Source organism: Cherax quadricarinatus, chromosome 49 (genome assembly GCF_038502225.1).
Source record: "Cherax quadricarinatus isolate ZL_2023a chromosome 49, ASM3850222v1, whole genome shotgun sequence".
Classification (NCBI taxonomy): domain Eukaryota; kingdom Metazoa; phylum Arthropoda; class Malacostraca; order Decapoda; family Parastacidae; genus Cherax; species Cherax quadricarinatus.
In genome coordinates, this window is record NC_091340.1 from 19,418,690 (window position 1) to 19,444,940 (window position 26,251).

General features: G+C 39.7%; 1 protein-coding gene across 1 annotated transcript in view; it reads right to left on the reverse strand.

Moving 5' to 3' along the window:
- Positions 1 to 26,251, reverse strand: part of LOC128697106 (sodium-coupled monocarboxylate transporter 2) — a 171,731-nt gene that overhangs the window by 93,760 nt on the left and 51,720 nt on the right. The window contains exons 3-5 of the mRNA XM_070095084.1: positions 4,757 to 4,890; positions 4,440 to 4,628; positions 2,923 to 3,077 (exon numbers count right to left, since the gene is read on the reverse strand). Of these exons, the coding sequence (XP_069951185.1) occupies positions 2,923 to 3,077; positions 4,440 to 4,628; positions 4,757 to 4,890 (478 nt within the window). The remainder of the gene's footprint in view (positions 1 to 2,922; positions 3,078 to 4,439; positions 4,629 to 4,756; positions 4,891 to 26,251) is intronic.

Genomic DNA, 26,251 nt, shown 5'->3' on the forward strand with positions numbered 1-26,251 from the left:
CCATCAGGGAGACCTGATAAACCACTTAAAGGTGCCCTGTCAGGGAGACCTGATAAACCACTTAAAGGTGCCCCATCAGGGAGACCTGATAAACCACTTAAAGGTGCCCCATTGGGAGACCTGATAAACCACTTAAAGGTGCCCTGTCAGGGAGACCTGAAAAAACACTTAAAGGTGCCCCGTCAGGGAGACCTGATAAACCACTTAAAGGTGCCCCATCATGGAGACCTGATAAACCACTTAAAGGTGCCCCATCAGGGAGACCTGATAAACCACTTAAAGGTGCCCCGTCAGGGAGACCTGATAAACCACTTAAAGGTGCCCCGTCAGGGAGACCTGATAAAACACTTGAAGGTGCCCCATCAGGGAGACCTGATAAACCACTTAAAGGTGCCCCATCAGGGAGACCTGATAAAACACTTAAAGGTGCCCCATCAGGGAGACCTGATAAAACACTTAAAGGTGCCCTGTCAGGGAGACCTGATAAACCACTTAAAGGTGCCCCATCAGGGAGACCTGATAAAACACTTAAAGCTGTCCTGTCAGGGAGACCTGATAAACCACTTAAAGGTGCCCTGTCAGGGAGACCTGATAAAACACTTAAAGGTGCCCCGTCAGGGAGACCTGATAAAGCACTTAAAGGTGCCCCATCAGGGAGACCTGATAAAACACTTAAAGGTGCCCCATCAGAGAGACCTGATAAAACACTTAAAGGTGCCCCATCAGGGAGACCTGATCAAGCACTTAAAGGTGCCCCGTCAGGGAGACCTGATAAAACACTTAAAGGTGCCCTGTCAGGGAGACCTGATAAACCACTTAAAGGTGCCCCGTCAGGGAGACCTGATAAAACACTTAAAGGTGCCCCGTCAGGGAGACCTGATAAACCACTTAAAGGTGCCCCATCAGGGAGACCTGATAAAACACTTAAAGGTGCCCCGTCAGGGAGACCTGATAAAACACTTGAGGGTGCCCCGTCAGGGAGACCTGATAAACCACTTAAAGGTGCCCCATCAGGGAGACCTGATAAACCACTTAAAGGTGCCCCGTCAGGGAGACCTGATAAAACACTTAAAGGTGCCCTGTCAGGGAGACCTGATAAACCACTTAAAGGTGCCCTGTCAGGGAGACCTGATAAAACACTTAAAGCTGCCCTGTCAGGGAGACCTGATAAACCACTTAAAGGTGCCCCATCAGGGAGACCTGATAAAACACTTAAAGCTGCCCTGTCAGGGAGACCTAATAAACCACTTAAAGGTGCCCTGTCAGGGAGACCTGATAAACCACTTAAAGGTGCCCCATCAGGGAGACCTGATAAAACACTTAAAGGTGCCCCATCAGGGAGACCTGATAAAACACTTAAAGGTGCCCTGTCAGAGAGACCTGATAAAACACTTAAAGGTGCCCCATCAGGGAGACCTGATAAAACACTTAAAGGTGCCCCATCAGGGAGACCTGATAAACCACTTAAAGGTGCCCTGTCAGGGAGACCTGATAAAACACTTAAAGGTGCCCCATCAGGGAGACCTGATAAAACACTTAAAGGTGCCCTGTCAGGGAGACCTGATAAAACACTTAAAAGTGCCCCATCAGGGAGACCTGATAAAACACTTAAAGGTGCCCCATCAGGGAGACCTGATAAAACACAAGGACACATGTGTATCATGTATTATTATTTTAGAGATGTTTTACCAAGAGGAAATTTGCTCTACGTCTCTTAAGGAAACTGAGTTCCAGATCTTCCAGTATTGATCGTTTGAGATACACAAATAACCTGCAGATAGAAGAGAGGAGCTTGCAACGACGTTTCGGTCCGGCTTGGACCATTTACAAAGTGTTCCAAGTCGGACCAAAATGTCGTCGTAAGCTCCTCTCTTCTATGTGCGGGTTATAAGTGTATCGTTCCAGTCACAGTATTGTTCCTTTTTTTTATTTATGGTTTGTGATACAGGTACTACACCTTTGGCTTACACTGAGGTACAGAAAACTGGAATTATGGAATAAGAATATATATCTCAAATCCTACAGCGATGGAAATGTATTTCTTACTATTAGGAAAATCTCCTGAAATATAATGAACTAACGTTTAACTTTCTTAGAAGATACCGAGAAAAATCTCGTGAAGTCTTGTTGAAAAAATTATGCTTGTTGTGGTGCTTTATTTAAATTATTCAACATTTTACTGGTAGTGTTTTAACTCAGTTTCTGAATTGTTATTAATCATCAGTCATTCAGGTTTTTTAAAATCGTAGTATTTTTTTTTTGTCTAAATTAGACAAAAAATAGATAATTTTTAATAGTTTTGTAATAAAATTAGGGTAATAATGAGTGATTAACTTATTAATGTATTCTAATACAGTGAGTATTTATAAGAATGTATTAGTTTAAAGTCGAAAGAAGTAGATATCAATATTCATGAAGAATTATAATAAGCGAATGTGACATCTTCTCAAATTCTTATTTTAAATGAGTGAATTTCTACGGTTATCTCTTTCAACATTTTTTTGTTACTGGATTAAACAAATGTTTAAATTAAAGACAAACTATTCCTCGTCTGTGCACGAATTTTAATTATAATTATAAATCGAGGTAGACGCCTGAGAACTCTGACGAAGTGTTTTAAACAATATCCTTCCATTAAATAACTAGTAATTAGTTTGACTGTTAAACCTTATATATTTTGATTCATCATTTTTAAGAATGATTTAATTACTTAGAATGTCATTAAGCACAGGTGTTCAGAGGCTCAGTTAAGGAAAATTAAAGCATTTTAAGTTTTGTGAAAGATCTCCAGTTGAATCTCAAGTTATTAAATATATTTTGTATTTGATGACGTATATATTCAAATGTTCTTGAAAAACTTGTGTTCATGTATTAGTTAACACTAAATAAAGGATGATCTAAGAGCACTGTTAAAAGACTCACTCAAACAATATGATGCGACCTCCTCTTTCAGCGACGGACCAGACGCTACCAACACCACCAACATCAGTGGTACAGATGATCACAACCAGCAGCATCCCGATGAGCAAAATCAGCGTCTGTAGCACATCAGTGTAAATAACAGCTTTCACACCTCCCTGTGAGACACAATTATATCAGTAACGTAGTGTGCAGCTTTTCCAGTTTCCTGAGGGACAGAAATGTGATGCAAACATCGTTACTTCTTCATCATTGTTAGTCCAAGAATAATAGGTCAAACAAACTAAAAAAAAAATTGTTGATATGCTGATTTTTTTCAGGAAACAAACATAGAAGTATTATAAATAATCAAGAGTCCACGAAAATTCACCTTGCAGTAGCAGGAATTCAAGATGGCGTCCAAAATTTCCAATCATCTCTATTTTCATTATATTGTTGCGTTCAAACATAAGAGAAATGCGATGAAAGTATTTAAACTGTAGTCACTATTTTTGCTCCCCCTCCCGATGGCCACATCGTCTATGAACTCAAATTAAGTTGTAATAAACAACTGTCAATGACTAAACAAAAGAGTGGACGAGAGGTTCGAACCTCGGGTTCTAAATTGACAGTCTGATGCTTTGCCATCTAGGCTAACCCAGGCCTCTAATATGAAGACAGTCAGATGTTAATTAAACCAATAGAAAAGTGTGTGGCCAACCCTATAGTCACTAACTTGGGATACTATGTACTTCATTTACACTTACTGAGAAATATAGAGATGGTATCATAACCTATGTGATATGTGACGGTAACTTATTATTGAAAATAAGATACTACATATATTAAGCAAGTATCTTAAATTTGACTGCAACAAATAAATGAACTGTAAATATAAATACAGATGGAATTCCGTAAACCATTTTGGGGTGTAGCTCCTGGTTCTATTTCGTATCCATATGTTCTTGCTCTACCCGCCACAGAATTTATGTGCGGTGACCAATAAACTAGCCGCTTCTGTGGCAAAAATCTAATCCATAGTTTATTTAACGGCATTCCTTGGTTAGAGAATTATTTTTAATTATTTTATAAATAAATTATCAGTATTCTGCAAGATATAATTATTTAGCCCCAGCCTCACACATTCACCTAATTCATTCATCAAAATCATACTTCACATGAGAGAATAAATTATTTACGCCAATTACAGACCTGTAATCATAACATTTCCTTTTCAATAAATTCGGCCAACTTTTAAAATAATTGTTATGGTTTTATAATTATGGATATCATATCGATAATTAATACATGTCTGTACTAATAAATCTAACTGACACAGGTGATAAAAAGTTAACAGAGGAAGTATCACATAAGCTGGCCATCTCAGTTAATAATATATATGCAAAAAATTACTTAAAAATTTTTGCTTAGTTTAAATTACATTTTCACCCAATTTCTATGTTCAACAAATTATTATATTTAATATCTTTTACAATTTTTATATATGGAAAATAAATATTTAGTCTGGTTGTCATACTCACAATTGTAATGTAGAATGTGCATACGAAGCCCAGGATGAGTATCGATGTGGACGTAGAGAGACCAGTGACTATAGACAGTGACAAAGTTGGAGCATATAAACACAAGCCCATGTAGATGAAGTTAAATAACAGCAGACACAAAGTTCCCAGAGTTCTCAGCAATCGTGATTCAAACCTCACTTGAAGATACTGCAGGACATTCCAACAATTATTATATTCAGTAGGTAGACATACATTCATTGAAAGTGTACCGGTATTTTAATTAAACAATTTAGCATAAAAAAGAAAGGAAAATAAATATAGATTAATTAACTGACCTCAGTGATTGAGACGAGTTTAAGTTGGTAGAATATTGGTGTGATGACTTGACTAATGAAGAGACAACCCGGGATGAATCCCAGTAAGTTCATAACAAGTTGTGTGCCGAAGAAGTACATCTCCGCTGGGTTACCTAAGAGATGTGTTCATCATGTTCAACGGGATGAATGATATGCTTAGTCACTCGTGAAATCGAGGTTTCCATGTATATTTAATTTACAGTAAACCATTTTAAATATATATTATTTTTTTTTATTAGCACACTGGCCGATTCCCACCAAGGCAGGGTGGCCCGAAAAAGAAAAACTTTCACCATCATTCACTCCATCACTGTCTTGCCAGAAGGGTGCTTTACACTACAGTTTTTAAAATGCAACATTAACACCCCTCCTTCAGAGTGCAGGCACTGTACTTCCCATCTCCAGGACTCAAGTCCGGCCTGCCGGTTTCCCTGAATCCCTTCATAAATGTTACTTTGCTCACACTCCAACAGCACATCAAGTATTAAAAACCATTTGTCTCCATTCGCTCCTATCAAACACGCTCACGCATGCCTGCTGGAAGTCCAAGCCCCTCGCACACAAAACCTCCTTTACCCCCTCCCTCCAACCTTTCCTAGGCCGACCCCTACCCTGCCTTCCTTCCACTACAGACTGATACACTCTTGAAGTCACTCTGTTTTGCTCCATTCTCTCTACATGTCCGAACCACCTCAACAACCCTTCCTCAGCCCTCTGGACAACAGTTTTGGTAATCCCGCACCTCCTCCTAACTTCCAAACTATGAATTCTCTGCATTATATTCACACTACACATTGCCCTCAGACATGACATCTCCACTGCCTCCAGCCTTCTCCTCGTGCTGCAACATTCATCACCCATGCTTCACACCCATATAAGAGCATTGGTAAAACTATACTCTCATACATTCCCCTCTTTGCCTCCAAGGACAAAGGTCTTTGTCTCCACAGACTCCTAAGTGCACCACTCACCCATTTCCCCTCATCAATTCTATGATTCACCTAATCTTTCATAGACCCATCTGCTGACACGTCCACTCCCAAATATCTGAATACATTCACCTCCTCCATACTCTCTCCCTCCAATCTGATATCCAATCTTTCATCACCTAATCTTTTTGTTATCCTCATAACCTTGCTCTTTCCTGTATTCACTTTTAATTTTCTTCTTTTGCACACCCTACCAAATTCATCCACCAATCTCTGCAACTTCTCTTCAGAATCTCCCAAGAGCACAGTGTCATCAGCAAAGAGCAACTGTGACAACTCCCACTTTATGTGTGATTCTTTATCTTTTAACTCCACGCCTCTTGCCAAGACCCTCGCATTTACTTCTCTTACAACCCCATCTATAAATATATTAAACAACCACGGTGACATCACACATCCTTGTCTAAGGCCTACTTTTACTGGGAAATAATTTCCCTCCTTCCTACATACTCTAACTTGAGCCTCGCTATCCTCGTAAAAACTCTTCACTGCTTTCAGTAACCTACCTCCTACACCATACACCTGCAACATCTGCCACATTGCCCCCCTATCCACCCTGTCATACGCCTTTTCCAAATCCATAAACGCCACAAAGACCTCTTTAGCCTTATCTAAATACTGTTTACTTACATGTTTCACTGTAAACACCTGGTCCACACACCCCCTACCTTTCCTAAAGCCTCCTTGTTCATCTGCTATCCTATTATCCGTCTTACTCTTAATTCTTTCAATAATAACTGTACCATACACTTTACCAGGTACACTCAACAGACTTATCCCCCTATAATTTTTGCACTCTCTTTTGTCCCCTTTGCTTTTATACAAAAGAACTATGCATGCTCTCTGCCAATCCCTAGGTACCTTACCCTCTTCCATACATTTATTAAATAATTGCACCAACCACTCCAAAACTATATCCCCACCTGCTTTTAACATTTCTATCTTTATCCCATCAATCCCAGCTGCCTTACCCCCTTTCATTTTACCTACTGCCTCACGAACTTCCCCCACACTCACAACTGGCTCTTCCTCACTCCTACAAGATGTTATTTCTCCTTGCCCTATACACGATATCACAGCTTCCCTATCTTCATCAACATTTAACAATTCCTCAAAATATTCCCTCCATCTTCCCAATACCTCTAACTCTCCATTTAATAACTCTCCTCTCCTATTTTTAACTGACAAATCCATATATATACATATATATACATATACATATATATAATATATATATATATATATATATATATATATATATATATATATATATATATATATATATATATATATATATATATATATATATATATATATATATATATATATATATATATATATATATATATATATATATATATATATATATATATATATATATATATATGCAATAAGATCACAGTAAACAGGTGATTTCAGAATATGCAAAACAGCCACTGTGAAAGAATAGAGAAATTCCAAGCACTTTCGTGACTACTCACATTATCAAGGAACTATGAAAGTAAAGCATCAAAGGAAGGTATATAAGGGGTCTAGCCAACACCACACTCAGATCCCACAACAGTTAAACACCTGACATGCGACTCATAAGAAAGGGAACACTGCAGAGGCCTGCCGGCCCAACTAGACAGGTCCTTCACACAACCCACCAACAAGCTATTCTACCCAAGAAATAAGAAATTTTAAAAATTATTATTTGTCCAGTGTATTATTAAATTCTTCTCAAATTCTGTTAATTATAAATGAATCTAATTTACATAAACCAAAGGAAATATTCATATTATTGTCAAAACTGCTTTTTGTGAAACAAGTCCATGGTCGACAGGAATATAATTGAATCTAGTTTCATAAAAGCAGTGAGTAGTCACGAAAGTGCTTGGAATTTCTCTATTCTTTCACAGTGGTTGTTTTGCATATATATATATATATATATATATATATATATATATATATATATATATATATATATATATATATATATATATATATATATATATATATATATATATATATATATATAGAGTGGTCCCTCGCTTTTCATAGTTCTCGGCAATCGTAAATTTCGCCAATCATAGGGGTATTTTCATATAAACATGGACTCGCTTTTCATAGGTTGACTCGCGAATAGTAGTTCGTCCAGGACGCTTACGCACAGTGTGAGCCGGGGAGGCCTCCCTACCCAGCCAGTCTGGCATTGTTTACCAGTGAGTGAAGGTCCCCTCAAGTGCTCCTACGAAATATTTCATAATATTCCACTCATTTTAGTGCTTGCAAGTACTAAATAAGCTACCATGGCTCCAAAGAAAGCTCCTAGTGCCAAGCCTGTGGTAAAGAAGGTGAGAAATATGTACAGTGACTAAGTCTTGTACCATTTTAGGGAAGTGTTAAAGAGACGCCAGAAACAGAGCTCTCTCCACAGTTACTTTGCGAGACAGGACTAGAGTGACTCTCAGGGTGGTCCTAGTGGCATTAAGAAACAGAGAAGAGAAGCAACCCCAGAGAAGCAATTGGTACCTGAGGTGTTGCTGGAAGGGGATTCCCTTTCCAAACTGTAAACAATCCAATCTCTCTCCTCCTCCAGTCTCCCATACACTAAGAAGAATCTCCAGTAAAGGTAAGTGTTATGCTGTTAATGTTTCATTCATCATTTCCCATTGTATTGTTTATGTACTACATGTATATTTCATGTAAAATAATTTTTTGTTTTAATACTTCTGAGTGTCAGAAACGGATTAATTGAATTTACATTATTTCTTATGGGGAAAATTGATTCGCAAATCGTAAATTTCGTTTCTAGTAACTCCTCCAGGAACGGATTAATTACGAAAAACGAGGGACCACTGCATCAGACTTACAACCGAGTTCGGTTCCGAGAAACTGGTCGTAAGTCGAAATAGTCGTAAGTCGAACTTTACTACTGAATATCAACAAAACATTTTTGTAATGACTTTATTTTAACGTTTTATTTTGGTATTTCATGTTTTACTTTACTTTTTATGCTGTTAGTACTGTATTTTATGCTGTAAGGTTTAGGATACAACACAAATAGTTGTTTATTTCCCAGAAATTTGGCACAAAAAACACGGTCGCAAGTCGAGTGGTCGTAAGTCGAGCAGGTCGTAAGTCGGATGGTATATATATATATATGAATACAGGAAAGAGTAAGGTTATGAGGATAACAAAAAGATTAGGTGATGAAAGATTGAATATCAGATTGGAGGGAGAGAGTATGGAGGAGGTGAACGTATTCAGATATTTGGGAGTGGACGTGTCAGCGGATGGGTCTATGAAAGATGAGGTGAATCATAGAATTGATGAGGGAAAAAGAGTGAGTGGTGCACTTAGGAGTCTGTGGAGACAAAGAACTTTGTCCTTGGAGGCAAAGAGGGGAATGTATGAGAGTATAGTTTTACCAACGCTCTTATATGGGTGTGAAGCGTGGGTGATGAATGTTGCAGCGAGGAGAAGGCTGGAGGCAGTGGAGATGTCATGTCTGAGGGCAATGTGTGGTGTGAATATAATGCAGAGAATTCGTAGTTTGGAAGTTAGGAGGAGGTGCGGGATTACCAAAACTGTTGTCCAGAGGGCTGAGGAAGGGTTGTTGAGGTGGTTCGGACATGTAGAGAGAATGGAGCGAAACAGAATGACTTCAAGAGTGTATCAGTCTGTAGTGGAAGGAAGGCGGGGTAGGGGTCGGCCTAGGAAGGGTTGGAGGGAGGGGGTAAAGGAGGTTTTGTGTGCGAGGGGCTTGGACTTCCAGCAGGCATGCGTGAGCGTGTTTGATAGGAGTGAATGGAGACAAATGGTTTTTAATACTTGACGTGCTGTTGGAGTGTGAGCAAAGTAACATTTATGAAGGGATTCAGGGAAACCGGCAGGCCGGACTTGAGTCCTGGAGATGGGAAGTACAGTGCCTGCACTCTGAAGGAGGGGTGTTAATGTTGCAGTTTAAAAACTGTAGTGTAAAGCACCCTTCTGGCAAGACAGTGATGGAGTGAATGATGGTGAAAGTTTTTCTTTTTCGGGCCACCCTGCCTTGGTGGGAATCGGCCGGTGTGATAATAAAATAAAATAAAATATATATATATATATATATATATATATATATATATATATATATATATACTATATGTATATATAAACAGCAGGCCTACTGTCCCATGCGAGGCAGGTCCAAGTCTCCCACCGGCTTAAGCCAATGCCTTAACCTAGTCAGGTCAGTCACATTCACTTCAGGGAGGAGCACAGCATCTGACCTAGTAGCACAAGCTAGTCAGGTCCAACTCACACCCACCCAGACCCACTCATGTATTTATCCAAACTATTTTTAAAACTACACAACAACTTAGCTTCTCTAATGGTACTCGGGAGTTTTTTCCACTCATCCACAACTCTATTACCAAACCAGTGCTTCCCTATATCCTTCCTGAATCTGAAGTTTTCCAACTTAAAACCATTGCTGCGAGTCCTGTCTATGCTAGATATTTTTAGCACACTATTTACATCCCTTTTATTAATTCCTGTTTTTCATTTATTCACCTCAATCATATCCCCCTTAATTCTACTCTTTTCTAGAGAGTGCAGATTCATGGCCCTCAGTCTACCCTCATAGGGAAAATTTCTGATACATGGGATCATCTTTGTCATTCTCCTCTGTACGTTTTCCAGTGCATTTACATCCATTCTGTAATACAGTGACCAGAACTGAGCAGCATAGTCTAAATGAGGCCTAACCAAGGATATATAGAGTTGAAGAACAACCAGAGGACTTCTATTATTTATACTTCTAGATATGAAGCCAAGGATTCTGTTAGCTTTATTGTGAACACTAATGCACTGTTGTCTTTGTTTTAGATTACTGCTAACCAGAACTCCTAAATCCTCTTTGCAATCCGTAATATTAAAATCTACATTATTTATTTTTTATGTGGCATGGTTATTTTCCTGTCTAACATTTAGATCTTTGCATTTGTCAATATTAAACTGCATCTGCCACTTCTCCGACCATTGCATCAGTCTATTCAAATCATCCTGGAGTGCTCTAGTGTCCTCATTAGAATGAATTGGATGGCCTATTTTGGAGTCATCAGTAAATTTGCTTATGTCGCTATTTATTCCCTCATCTATGTCATTTATGTAAATTGTGAACAACAACGGGCCCAACACTGACCCCCATGGAATACAGCTTGTGACGTGCCCCCATTCTGATTTCTCCCCATTTATGCAAACTCTCTGCTGTCTATTTGTCAACCATACCTCTGCCCAGGAAAAAGTTTCTCTTATTCTGTGTGCCTTAAGTTTCCTCAATAGCCTCTGATGTGGAACTCTATTGAAAGCCTTACACGATATCATATTCAACCTCCTGAAATACCTTAGTGAAGAAAGTTAGTAAATTTGTAAAACTGTGCTAAGATTCTAGCATTTCTTTTATTCATTGGAATGATGGCTATGGCTAAAAGCGAACAACTTACAACAATAAATGGAGAAAAATAAATTGGAATGACTTATGCAGCAAGTAGCCCCACCAAACAGTACCAGCAGGTTGGTGTGGCATCCACGGAAATCTGAAATTATGCTAGACGGAATTAGTGCCAGATTACTGATGGAACCGGATTACTGACTGCTGGATTAGTGATGGCCAACCTGTATATATTGTTATTTGATCCCCTTTTAATCCTTAAACTGTCCAAACATAGATCTACGTTCACATGCGCAGAGCTCCAAATATTTTGAAAAAAAAAAATCTTTTTTTGAATTAAAGAGGGCAATTTTCTGTGTTATAAGATCAAAAAAAATAAATTTTAGGACCAGTATTTACCGAGATATAAGCACTGGATGCTCATCTGGCGGCAACATATATATTATTGTACCCACAGAACGAGTGGTAGTGATCAATAACAACACTGTACTAGCCAAGGAGCCGAGCCCATGCTGCTTTGGCCCATTTCATGGTGAGCGAAAACGCATGACGCCTTAGACCACTAGACCACATAATCTTTAATAATGGTGCATCTAGCCAAACTAGATGTTGCACCCACCATCGAAGGACATACACCACCACATGTCCTACCCACTGCCTCATGCACTAACTTCTACAAGATGTTATACTTCCCTGCACAATGTACAAAATCACAGCTTCCCTATCTTCAGCAAAATTTAACAATTCCTCAAAATATTCCCTCCATCTTCCTGATACCTCTAACTCTCCACCTAATAACTCACCTCTCCTATGTTTAACTGTCAAATCCATTCGTTACCTAAGTTTTTTCAAGTTATTAATCGCATTCCAAAACTTTTTCTTATTCTCAATAATTTTTTTTGAAAGCATCTCACCCAGTCTCTCATTTGCTCTCATTTTACATTCCTTCACCTCTCTCTTAACCTCTCTTTATCTCTGCTATTACTCCTCCCTCCTTGTATCAATTCTACTTTGTTGAAAGCTCTCATATGCTATTTTTTTTCTCTTACTACTCTCTTTACCTCATCATTCCATCAATTGCTCTTCTTCCCTCCCACACCTCCCAAGTATTTCTTTAGCCACAGAGTAGTCAGGAAGTGGAATAGTTTGGGAAGCGATGTAGTGGAGGCAGGATCCATACATAGCTTTAAGCAGAGGTGCGATAAAGCTCATGATTCAGGGAGAGTGACCTAGTAGCGAACAGTGAAGAGGCGGGGCCAGGAGCTTGGACTCGACCTCTGCAACCTTAACTAGGTGAATAACTAGGTGAGTACACCCACTTTCCTGTAACCACAAACTTCTGCTGAACACTTTTGCACTACACTCTTAAATCTACCCAATACCTCTTCTTCCTAATTGCCTATGCTCTCAGTAGCCCATTTGTCTTTCAACAGTTGTTTATATTTTAGCCTAGCTGCTTCCTCCTTTAATTTATAAACCTTCTCCTCTCTCTTACTTGCTGATTCCATTTTCCTTGTATCCCATCTTTCTTTTACCCTCACTGTAGCTACAACTAAAAAATTATCTAATATATATGTGGCCCCTCTCTACCCATGTACATCCTGAAGTCTACCCAACAGTCTTTTATCTACCAATACATAATCCAACAAACTGCTGTCATTACTCCCAATATCATATCTTGTATATTTATTTATCTCTTTTTCATAAAATATGTATTACTTGTTACCAACCCTCTTTCTATACTAAGTTCGATCAAAGCCTCCATCATCATTTACACCTGACACCCCAAACTTACCTACCACATCCCTCTAACCATTCTCTTACTTTAGCATTGAGATCCCCTACCACAATTACTCTCTCACTTGATTCAGAAGTTACTAAACACTCGTTTAACATCTCCAAAATCTCTCTCTCTCTCTCTCTCTCTCTCTCTCTCTCTCTCTCTTTTACACTGGGTTTGACAAGGTTAAGGATCCCTAGCTTTATTGACAAACTATTTACAGGTTAAGGATTCCTAACTTTATTGGCAAGCTAAGAGCTGTTACCTACACTAGCTCGTTTGAAAGCATTTTTATTGTTATGAGACATACAAGTAGGGAACAGGATGAAGTTGGAGTCATCTGTGGGTCAGCATTTTCATTTGATCAGCTGAATTTATCTCGTTGACATCATTATGCTGTACGAATGTATTCCATACTCGAGTCATTCTTGGGATAAATGATCTCAGATGGAGTGATGTTCTGGAGAAGGGTACAGCAAGAGTGAAGTTTCTGCTTTCTGCCCATCTTGTGGCATAAAAGCTTATTTCTCGCTGTCCTCGAAGTGGATCCAAGTGTGGTACTTTGACAATATTGGCCTTGTACATAACAGTAGGGCCACCCACATCTCTCTCTCTCTCTCTCTCTCTCTCTCTCTCTCTCTCTCTCTCTCTCTCTCTCTCTCTCACTCTCTCTCTGTCCTCTACACTACTCCCTTTTCGCATGCAACCCTCATTTTAATCTACATAATCCTTGAATTTATTCATTTATATTCCGTCTTCTCCTTCCATAACTGATCCTTCAACATTACAGCTACCCTTTTCTTAGCTCTAACTCTCTCAGATACTCCTGGCTTAATCCCATTTTTTTCTTCCTACTGAAACTCCCCTACACCCTACAGCTTTGTTTCACTTAGAGCCAGGACATCCGGCTTCTTTTCATTCATAACACTGGCAATCATCTCCTTATCATCTGCACTACATCCGCACACATTGAAACATCCCAACTTTATAAAGATTTTCTTCTTATTTTTATTAAGTTATACAGGAGAAGAGGTTACTGGCCCACTCTACACAACATTTTAGTCGTCTTTTACAATATGCAAGGCTTACAAAAGAAAGATTCTTTTCCATTTTTCCATGGAGATGAGAGGAAATAAAAAGAACAAGAACTATTAAGAAAAAATAGGAGAAAATTCAGATTGATGAGTATACATATGCTTGTACAAGTATATGTAGTGTACCTAGGTGTAAGTACACGTAACAAGACATGACTGTTTTCTTGCGTGTTTATGAGACAGAAAGATAAAGACACAACCCTTCCTTCCATTGTTTTAAAACAGCTGCAGGTTTCCATGCTGTGTTTACTGTAAGACGTGCAAGTCCGTGTGTATGAATATATGCCATGTGTACAGTGACTGCCAGTGCCTCTCCTCCCCTCGCCCAACTCCCCGCACCTCCATCACCCCAATCCCTGCGCTTCCCCCACCCAACTCCCCGCGACACCCCGACTGTAGAGAGCAGTTTTCTCCTCCCAGCCCCTCAAGCCCTATAGGGCCACCATGGTGAAGTTCACTACCTGCCATGCACTACTCTTCCAAGCATTCCAAGCATTCATCTTGCTCCACCTAACATGTCATACCCCACTGTTTTAGTCTAGCCAGTTAGATGGATGTCAATCAGGAGGAATCTAGCAGCCAAGTAAATGGCACATCACCCAATGCAAGGAGAGGAAAATGTCGATGGTGTTTACAGGTTCGTGATCTCATCACCAATGGTTTCCTCCGCAAACCTGGTAGCTGCCCTGGTTCAGGATGTCCTCCCGTGGAATGTGATGACCCACAGCCACTTCAAGCACCTGAACACACTCCAACAGACCTCATCTCCTCTAATAATATCTTAGAGGCAATTAAAGCAACAGGTACCAGGACACTCAAACATATTCCCAAAGCAACCCATCCACACGCAGCTGGGAAACACAGACTTGAAAAAAGTATACGATGGTTCAACTATCCAAACTGCTCCACCAACGATCAAGGCATGGCACAACTTGTTACTTTTTGGCAATGTCTGCTTATGTAGATTAATGGTGAGCAAGAAAAATGAATAGGCAACACAATTGGAGGCAATCAGGATAATCACCAGAGATGGTGACACGGCTGAAGCACTTAGAGAAGAGCAGCCTGCCAGGGGAAGCAGTAGCACGACAGTTCTAACATCCGTTGGAATCACTGTTTGCGCAAAATTTAGACGTTTACAAAGCAATTATATCGTTCCCGTCTCTCTTTGCTGGGAGTTACACTGGAATAAGGCTACAGCATTGAAAGGAAATGGTTAATCCAGTTATCGGAGAGACTGCAAAGACAGTTTCAGAGATTACAACGTTCGTTAACAACTCCTTGGCTGGTCTGATTCCTGATAAAATTAAACCTTTTTGGGGGGGAGGGCATTACTTTGTGCCCTTAAAAAGAAAGATGGATGAATTAGGCCGATTGCCGTGGGCAACACTTTTCGCCGCCTCGTTTCCAAAACTGCTGTTCGAAGTATACGCACGAAGGCGGCCATGTTGCTTCAACCAAACCAGCTGGTTTTGGGGTCTCACAAAGAAGCGAAGCAGCGGGTAATGCAACAAGGGCATATATCAACAACCTGCCTGAGGACAATGCAGTGGAAATTAGATTTCAAGCATGCATTTAATCTCCTGAAATGAGACGCGGTATTTACAGCTGTACAAGAACATTTCCCTGGTCTCTTCCTTTTTCTATCAGCTGGCTAGAGCAAGGAATCAATGCGCCCGTTTGGAGAGCATGAAATTACGTCATCAGAGGGTGTCCAGCAAAGGGATCCTCTTGCAACATTTCTCTTCTGTATAGCGGTTAGGGATAACTCGGTCAAGCTGACCAGTGAGCTAAACATAGTTCCTGGATGATGGCACACTAGCAGGTACAAAAGAGTCCCTACTAGATGATCTTACACAGGTGATGACACGGGGACAGGAAATGGGACTCATCCTGAATCCATCCAAATGTGAAATCATCTCAATAAATCAACAAGTGATAGATGCAGTGAGATCCAAACTTCCAGGAGTATCAGTCATTGCCCCCAAAAATAGGGTCTTGCTTGGAGCACCTCTGGGAAGTGATACCACTGACTCAGATCTCAGGAAGAAACTGGATGAGTTGAGGAGAATGGAACAACGAATAGGCAATCTTGACACCCACGTTGCCTTGTACCTTCTCTCTCACAAAGTGCTTGAGTCTGCCCAGGTAAACATAATTCCTAAGATGTGCACCATCATATGATCACCCAATACTGCATGAATAAGTCAGTAGGACCTGCCTAATATGGGCCAACAGGCCTGCTGCAGTGTTCCTCATTTCTTATGTTCTTATGTTCTTATATTTTTTACGAAAGTACTCAACCTTGCTCTGGAAGATGGGCAGTGGAACCAAGCTACACTTCCAGTTAGACTGGGAGGCACTGGTGTCCGCATGGCATCACAGATTGCGCCACTTGCTTTCCTGTCTTGATGTGTTGCATCCAGTGGACTAGTACCAGCGATTCTCCCTGAGCATCTTAGGGACAAAGCTGGAGTCCATGACCAAAAGTTCGTTGACGAAACCACATTCTGGAATAATGTGACAGCCTCTGAAACCAGACATGCACCTCCCAACAACTACAAACAGTCACACTGGGATGGCCCAGTAGTGGAGAATATAGCCTCAACACTACTTCAGAGTATGTTGGGGAAGGATGGAGCCAGCCTCCTGACAGTAAGAGCCCATCATTCAGGAGACTTTCTGTTGGCTGTTCCCAACTCCTCCCTTTGCATACGCCTCGATCCATAGACCATTCACATTGGTGTTGCCCTTCGACTTGCCTACCCAATTCTCGCCAAGCACAGGTGTATTTGCGGCAGTGAACTGGCAGACCGATTCGGGTACCACGGTCTTGTGTGCCGTAAATCCGAGAGAAAGACTGCAAGGCATGAAGAGGTTAATAACATCATCAAGAGGAACTGTGCAACAGTTGGATGCCCAGCAATAAGGGAGCCACCCCAACTATGCAGATTGGATGGTAACCAAAATCGTCCAGATGGTATCGCCAATCAAGCCTGGGCAAACGGAAAGCAATTGGTGTAGGACTATACATGTGCATCTACCTTGGCTGATACCTATCTCCAATACACCAGGGAGGAAGGAGGGGCAGCTGCCAGCTTCAGGGAGTCCCAAAAGTCTAGAAAATATGGAGAACTTGCCCATCAATATATCTTTGCTCCCACAGGCTCGGAGACCCTTGGCCCATCCATGGGGAAAAAGTTCATCTAAGTTCCTTCAGGAGGTAGGCAAAAGACTTATCAGGGTAACTAGGGATCCAAGGGTGGCTAGTTTTCTGTTCCAGTGACTCAGCGCTGCTGCTCAGAGAGGTAATGCCTGCAGTACCCTGGGTTTGTGTCTCAGCTCTGAGGACCTGGATGAGATTTTTCCATTGTAATCTGTGATAAACATGTAGTAATATGCACATGAAATGTATTGCTGAAACCTTATGTACTGTATATACCATCTTTGTACCAGGGAGGTACTACCGTCCTGCCAAGTGAGTGTAAAATGAAAACCTGTAATTATTTTACATGATGGTAGGATTGCTCGTGTCTTTTTTCTGTCTCATAAACATGCAAGATTTCAGGTACATCTTGCTACTTCTACTTACACTTAGGTCACACTACACATACATGTACAAGCGTATATATACATACCCCTCTGGGTTTTCTTTTATTTTCTTTCTAGTTCTTGTTCTTGTTTATTTCCTCTTATCTCCATGGGGAAGTGGAACAGAATTCTTCCTCCGTACGCCATGCGTGTTGTAAGAGGCAACTAAAATGCCGGGAGCAAGGGGCTAGTAACCCCTTCTCCTGTATATATTACTAAATGTAAAAGGAGAAACTTTTGTTTTTCCTTTTGGGCCACCCCGCCTCGGTGGGATACGGCTGATGTGTTGAAAGAAAGAAAGATATATATATATATATATATATATATATATATATATATATATATATATATATATATATATATATATATATATATATATATATATATATATATATATATATATATATATATATATATATATATATATATATATATATATATATATATATATATATACCTGGAGTTTACCTGGAGAGAGTTTCGGGAGTCAACGCCCCCGCGGCCCGGTCCGTGACCAGGCCTCCTGGTGGATCAGCGCCTGATCAACCAGGCTGTTGCTGCTGGCTGCACGCAAACCAACGTACGAGCCACAGCCCGGCTGATCAGGAACTGACTTTAGGTGCTTGTCCAGTGCCAGCTTGAAGACTGCCAGGGGTCTGTTGGTAATCCCCCTTATGTGTGCTGGGAGGCAGTTGAACAGTCTCGGGCCCCTGACACTTATTGTATGGTCTCTTAACGTGCTAGTGACACCCCTGCTTTTCATTGGGGGGATGGTGCATCGTCTGCCAAGTCTTTTGCTTTCGTAGTGAGTGATTTTCGTGTGCAAGTTCGGTACTAGTCCCTCTAGGATTTTCCAGGTGTATATAATCATGTATCTCTCCCTCCTGCATTCCAGGGAATACAGGTTTAGAAACCTCAAGCGCTCCCAGTAATTGAGGTGTTTTATCTCCGTTATGCGCGCCGTGAAAGTTCTCTGTACATTTTCTAGGTCGGCAATTTCACCTGCCTTGAAAGGTGCTGTTAGAGTGCAGCAATATTCCAGCCTAGATAGAACAAGTGACCTGAAGAGTGTCATCATGGGCTTGGCCTCCCTAGTTTTGAAGGTTCTCATTATCCATCCTGTCATTTTCCTAGCAGATGCGATTGATACAATGTTATGGTCCTTGAAGGTGAGATCCTCCGACATAATCACTCCCAGGTCTTTGACGTTGGTGTTTCGCTCTATTTTGTGGCCAGAATTTGTTTTGTACTCTGATGAAGATTTAATTTCCTCATGTTTACCATATCTGAGTAATTGAAATTTCTCATCGTTGAACTTCATATTGTTTTCTGCAGCCCACTGAAAGATTTGGTTGATGTCCGCCTGGAGCCTTGCAGTGTCTGCAATGGAAGACACTGTCATGCAGATTCGGGTGTCATCTGCAAAGGAAGACACGGTGCTGTGGCTGACATCCTTGTCTATGTCGGATATGAGGATGAGGAACAAGATGGGAGCTAGTACTGTGCCTTGTGGAACAGAGCTTTTCACCGTAGCTGCCTCGGACTTTACTCTGTTGACGACTACTCTCTGTGTTCTGTTAGTGAGGAAATTATAGATCCATCGACCGACTTTTCCTGTTATTCCTTTAGCGCGCATTTTGTGCGCTATTACGCCATGGTCACACTTGTCGAAGGCTTTTGCAAAGTCTGTATATATTACATCTGCATTCTTTTTGTCTTCTAGTGCATTTAGGACCTTGTCGTAGTGATCCAGTAGTTGAGACAGACAGGAGCGACCTGTTCTAAACCCATGTTGCCCTGGGTTGTGTAACTGATGGGTTTCTAGATGGGTGGTGATCTTGCTTCTTAGGACCCTTTCAAAGATTTTTATGATATGGGATGTTAGTGCTATTGGTCTGTAGTTCTTTGCTGTTGCTTTACTGCCCCCTTTGTGGAGTGGGGCTATGTCTGTTGTTTTTAGTAACTAAGGGACGACCCCCGTGTCCATGCTCCCTCTCCATAGGATGGAAAAGGCTCGTGATAGGGGCTTCTTGCAGTTCTTGATGAACACAGAGTTCCATGAGTCTGGCCCTGGGGCAGAGTGCATGGGCATGTCATTTATCGCCTGTTCGAAGTCATTTGGCGTCAGGATAACATCGGATAGGCTTGTGTTAATCAAATTTTGTGGCTCTCTCATAAAAAATTCATTTTGATCTTCGACTCTCAGTCTGGTTAGCGGCTTGCTAAAAACTGAGTCATATTGGGACTTGAGTAGCTCACTCATTTCCTTGCTGTCATCTGTGTAGGACCCATCTTGTTTAAGTAGGGGCCCAATACTGGGCGTTGTTCTCGATTTTGATTTGGCATAGGAGAAGAAATACTTTGGGTTTCTTTCGATTTCATTTATAGCTTTTAGTTCTTCCCGCGATTCCTGACTCCTAAAGGATTCTTTTAGCTTAAGTTCGATGCTTGCTATTTCTCTGACCAGTGTCTCCCTGCGCATTTCAGATATATTGACCTCTTTTAGCCGCTCTGTTATTCTTTTCCGTCGCCTGTAAAGGGAGCGCCTGTCTCTTTCTATTTTACATCTACTCCTCCTTTTTCTTAGAGGAATAAGCCTTGTGCATACATCGAGTGCCACCGAGTTAATCTGTTCTAGGCATAAGTTTGGGTCTGTATATATATATATATATATATATATATATATATATATATATATATATATATATATATATATATATATATATATATATATATATATATATATATATATATATATATATATATATATATGTATATATATAAAAGTAGGTAGTAGGTTGGTAGACAGCAACCGCCCAGGGAGGTACTACCATCCTGCCAAATGAGTGTAAAACGAAAGCCTGTAATTGTTTTACATGATGGTAGGATTGCTGGTGTCCTTTTTTCTGTCTCATAAACATGCAAGATTTCAGGTACGTCTTGCTACTTCTGCTTACACTTAGGTCACACTACACATGTACAAGCATATATATACACACAACCCTCTGGGTTTTCTGCTATTTTCTTTCTAGTTCTTGTTCTTGTTTATTTCCTCTTATCTCCATGGGGAAGTGGAACAGAATTCTTCCTCCGTAAGCCATGCGTGTTGTAAGAGGCGACTAAAATGCCGGGAGCAAGGGGCTAGTAATCTCTTCTCCTGTATAAATTACTAAATTTAAAAAGAGAAACTTTTGTTTTTCGTTTTGGGCCACCCTGCCTCGGTGGGATACGGCCGGTTTGTCGAAAGAAGTATATATATATATATATATATATATATATATATATATATATATATATATATATATATATATATATATATATATATATATATATATATATATATATATCAAATTCAAATTCAAATTCAAACTTTATTCTCTATAAGTATTACAATGCTGAGTTTACAGAATTTGGTTATTGTGTGGTTTACATGTAGTAAAATAATAATTACAGAGTGTACCACTAGAACGCCTAGCATGGCTAGGCATTTTGGGCAGACTTATATTAAACCTTAGGTTTAAAATGTTACAAAATTATGAGATAAGTTGGTATTATGGCTAAGTGACTAAATACTAGCTGTGAGTTTAGCAATGTGAATGCTTTTGTTTTGGCACTATACATAGTTTCAGTATTGGAGTATCACAGGCCAACTTATGACTAGTTAAGATTCATTATTTTGAGATTGAGATTGATATTTCTGTTTATGGTCAAATGGGTGAGTGAGTGTAAGTGTGAACCACCAGGTGGTATTCGTTTTATTTGTTGACAGGGTGTATCAGGGAGATAAGATGTTTTCTGATGGTAGTTTTGAAGGTGATGAATGTGTCTGCAGTTTTGGAATTTTCAGGTAGGGTGTTCCAGATTTTAGGGCCTTTGACATACAATGAATTTTTGTAAAGGTTTAGTCGGACACGGGGAATGTCATAGAGATGTTTGTGTCTGGTGTTATGCCTGTGGGTTCTGTCACAACTATCAAGAAAGTGTTTTAGGTCAAGGTTAATATTGGAATTTAAGGTCCTGTAGATGTAGATTGCACAGTAGTAAGTATGGATGTTCTGAACAGGGAGTAAGTTTAGATCTATGAAGAGTGGGGGGGGGTGTTGCCAGGGATGGGATTTAGTGATTATTCTTACTGCGGCTTTTTGTTGGGTTATTATTGGCTTTAGGTGTGTTGCTGCAGTTGAACCCCAAGCACAGATAGCATAGGTGAGGTATGGATATATAAGTGAATGGTATAGTGTGAGAAGGGCAGTTTGCGGCACGTAGTATCGTATCTTGGAGAGGATCCCAACCGTTTTGGATACTTTTTTGGTTATGTGTTGGATACGGGTGCTGAAGTTCAGGTTGTTGTCGAGGTATAGGGCCTAGGAATTTGACCTCATTATGCCTGGTAATTAGAGTGTTGTCGATCTTAATGTTAATTTGCGCATCTCCTGCTCTGCTACCAAACATAATGTTGTAGGTTTTGTCAACGTTAAGCGTAAGTTTATTGGCTGTCATCAAAGTCGATATTTTGATCAGCTCCTCATTAACAATGGTGTTGAGGGTTGCAAGATTAGGGTGAGAGATGACATAAGTCGTGTCGTCAGCAAAGAGAATGGGGTTCAGGTGTTGAGATACGTTTGGAAGATCATTGATGTATATGAGGAAGAGCAGGGGACCAAGGACACTTCCCTGTGGAACTCCAGTATCAAGTGGCTGTGTTGTTGATGCTGTGTCTTTAATGGTGACACACTGATACCTATTAGTAAGGTAAGATTTGAAATATGCAAGCGCATGGCCTCTTATACCATAATGGTATATATATATATATATATATATATATATATATATATATATATATATATATATATATATATATATATATATATATATATATATATATATATATATATATATATATATATATATATATATATATATATATATATTATTGTGACCATGAACGAGTGGTATTGATCAATAACAACGCTGCACTAGCCAAGGACTCGAACTCATGCTACTTTGGCCTGCCTCATGGTGGGCAAAAACACATGACACCCTAATCCACTGGACCATATAATCCTTAAGAGTACCCCATCCAGCGGAACTGGATGTTGAACTCGCTACCCATGGACACACGATGATGTGGATGACTCAAGGCTAATTTCATTCTAGTCCCTAGAGTCGTGCACACCATAGTGTGTCCTTGGGTAGCAAGTATAACACCCATTTCCGCTGGATGAGCTACTCTTAGGGATCGTATGGTCCAGTGGATTAGGGCATCTTGTGTTTTTGCCTACCCCTAGGCAGGCCAAAGCAGCTTGGGTTCGAGTCCTCGGCTAGTGCAGTGTTGTTATTGATCAATACCACTCGTTCGTGGTCACAATAACATAAAATACTGCTCGTTGTGCTATTACACTAAACGGGGACTAGAAAGAAATTAGCCTAGAGTCATCCACACCATCGTGTGTCCTTGTGTAGCGAGTACAACATCCAGTTCTGCTGGATGCACTACTTTCAAGGATCATATGGTCCAGTGGATTAGGGTGTCATGTGTTGTCGCCCACCATGAGGCAGGCCAAAGCAGCATGGGTTCAAGTCCTTGGATAGTTCAGTGTTGTTTTAATACATTGTACCATTGTATTCATGTTTGTGTTTTCTGTAAATGTATTCTGTTTAGTAATAAGCGTTCACAAAGAATATAATTATTTATATATATATATATATATATATATATATATATATATATATATATATATATATATATATATATATATATATATATATATATATACATATATATATATATATATATATATATATATATATATATATATATATATATATATATATACATATATATATATATATATATATATATATATATATATATATATATATATATATATATATATATATATATTGTAACCATAACTTGTGGTATTTAATCAATAACAACAATGCAACTAGTCGAAGATTCGAACCCCATATGCTCTAACCCACGGGGCCATACAATCCTACAAGAATCACGCACCCAGCAAAGATAGGTATAATACTGTGATCCAAGGACATTTGATGGTGTGGGTGCTTCAGAGCTAATTTCTTTCTCCTCCCTGTTTGGTGTACTAGTTTCTACAAGCAGTATTTATATTATTGTAACCACGAACAAGAAGTATTTAATCAATAACAACACTGCGACTAGCAGAGGATTCGAACTCATGTTGTTTTAGCCTGCCTCATCGTGAGCATCATGGAACTGTCGCTCACCATGAGGTGAGCTAAAATTGATTAAATATCGCTTGTTCGTGGTTACAATAATATATATATATATATATATATATATATATATATATATATATATATATATATATATATATATATATATATATATATATATATATATATATATATATATATATAGTGGTCCCTCGCTTTTCGTAGTTCTCGGCAATCGTAAATTTCGCCAATCATAGGGGTATTTTCATATAAACATGGACTCGCTTTTCATAGGTTGACTTGCGAATAGTAGTTCGTCCAGGACGCGTACGCACGGTGTGAGCCGGGGAGGCCTCCCTACCCAGCCAGTCTGGCATTGTTTACCAGTGAGTGAAGGTCCCCTCAAGTGCTTCTACGAAATATTTCATAATATTCCACTCATTTTAGTGCTTGCAAGTACTAAATAAGCTACCATGGCTCCAAAGAAAGCTCCTAGTGCCAAGCCTGTGGTAAAGAAGGTGAGAAATATGTACAGTGACAAAGTCTTGGGTCATTTTAGGGAAGTGTTAAAGAGATGCCAGAAACAGAGCTCTCTCCACAGTTACTTTGCGAGACAGGACTAGAGTTACTCTCAAGGTGGTCCTAGTGGCATTAAGAAACAGAGAAGAGAAGCAACCCCAGAGAAGCAATTGGTACCTGAGGTGTTGCTGGAAGGGGATTCCCTTTCCAAACTGTAAACAATCCAATCTCTCTCCTCCTCCAGTCTCCCATACACTAAGAAGAATCTCCAGTAAAGGTAAGTGTTATGCTGTTAATGTTTCATTCATCATTTCCCATTGTATTGTTTATGTACTACATGTATATTTCATGTAAAAAAAATTTTTGTTTTAATACTTCTGAGTGTCAGAAACGGATTAATAGTATTTACATTATTTCTTATGGGGAAAATTGATTCGCAAATCGTAAATTTCGTTTCTAGTAGCTCCTCCAGGAATGGATTAATTACGAAAAACGAGGGACCACTGTATGTATATATACAGTGGACCCCCGGTTAACGATATTTTTTCACTCCAGAAGTATGTTCAGGTGCCAGTACTGACAGAATTTGTTCCCATAAGGAATATTGTGAAGTAGATTAGTCCATTTCAGACCCACAAACATACACGTACAAACGCACTTACATAAATACACTTACATAATTGGTCGCATTCGGAGGTGATCGTTGTGCGGGGTCCACTGTATATATATATATATATACCTGGAGTTTACCTGGAGAGAGTTCCGGGGGTCAACGCCCCCGCGGCCCGGTCTGAGACCAGGCCTCCTGGTGGATCAGAGCCTGATCAACCAGGCTGTTGCTGCTGGCTGCACGCAAACCAACATACGAGCCACAGCCCGGCTGATCCGGAACTGACTTTAGGTGCTTGTCCAGTGCCAGCTTGAAGACTGCCAGGGGTCTGTTGGTAATCCCCCTTATGTGTGCTGGGAGGCAGTTGAACAGTCTTGGGCCCCTGACACTTATTGTATGGTCTCTTAACGTGCTAGTGACACCCCTGCTTTTCATTGGGGGGATGGTGCATCGTCTGCCAAGTCTTTTGCTTTCGTAGTGGGTGATTTTCGTGTGCAAGTTCGGTACTAGTCCCTCTAGGATTTTCCAGGTGTATATAATCATGTATCTCTCCCTCCTGCGTTCCAGGGAATACAGGTTTAGGAACCTCAAGCGCTCCCAATAATTGAGGTGTTTTATCTCTGTTATGCGCGCCGTGAAAGTTCTCTGTACATTTTCTAGGTCGGCAATTTCACCTGCCTTGAAAGGTGCTGTTAGTGTGCAGCAATATTCCAGCCTAGATAGAACAAGTGACCTGAAGAGTGTCATCATGGGCTTATATATATATATATATATATATATATATATATATATATATATATATATATATATATATATATATATATATATATATATATATATATATATATATATATATATATATATATATATATATATATATATATATATGTTCATGTTTATTTATACACACTCATCTGAGTTTTCTTTGATTTTATCTTAATAGTTCTTGGTCTTATTACTTTTCCTTTTATATCCATGGGGAAGTGGAATAAGAATCTTTCCTCCGTAAGCCATGCGTGTTGTAAAAGTCAACTAAAATGCCGGGAACAATGGGCTAGTAACCCCTTTTCCTGTAAAGATTACTAAAAAGAATAAGAAGAAGAAAATTGTCAAAGTGGGAAGTCTGAATGTGCGTGGATGTTGTGCAAATGATAAGAAAGAGATGATTGTGGATGTTATGAATGAGAAGAAACTGGATGTCCTGGCTTTAAGTGAAACAAAGCTGAAGGGGGTGGGAGAGTTTCAATGGAGAGGAATAAATGGGATTAGGTCAA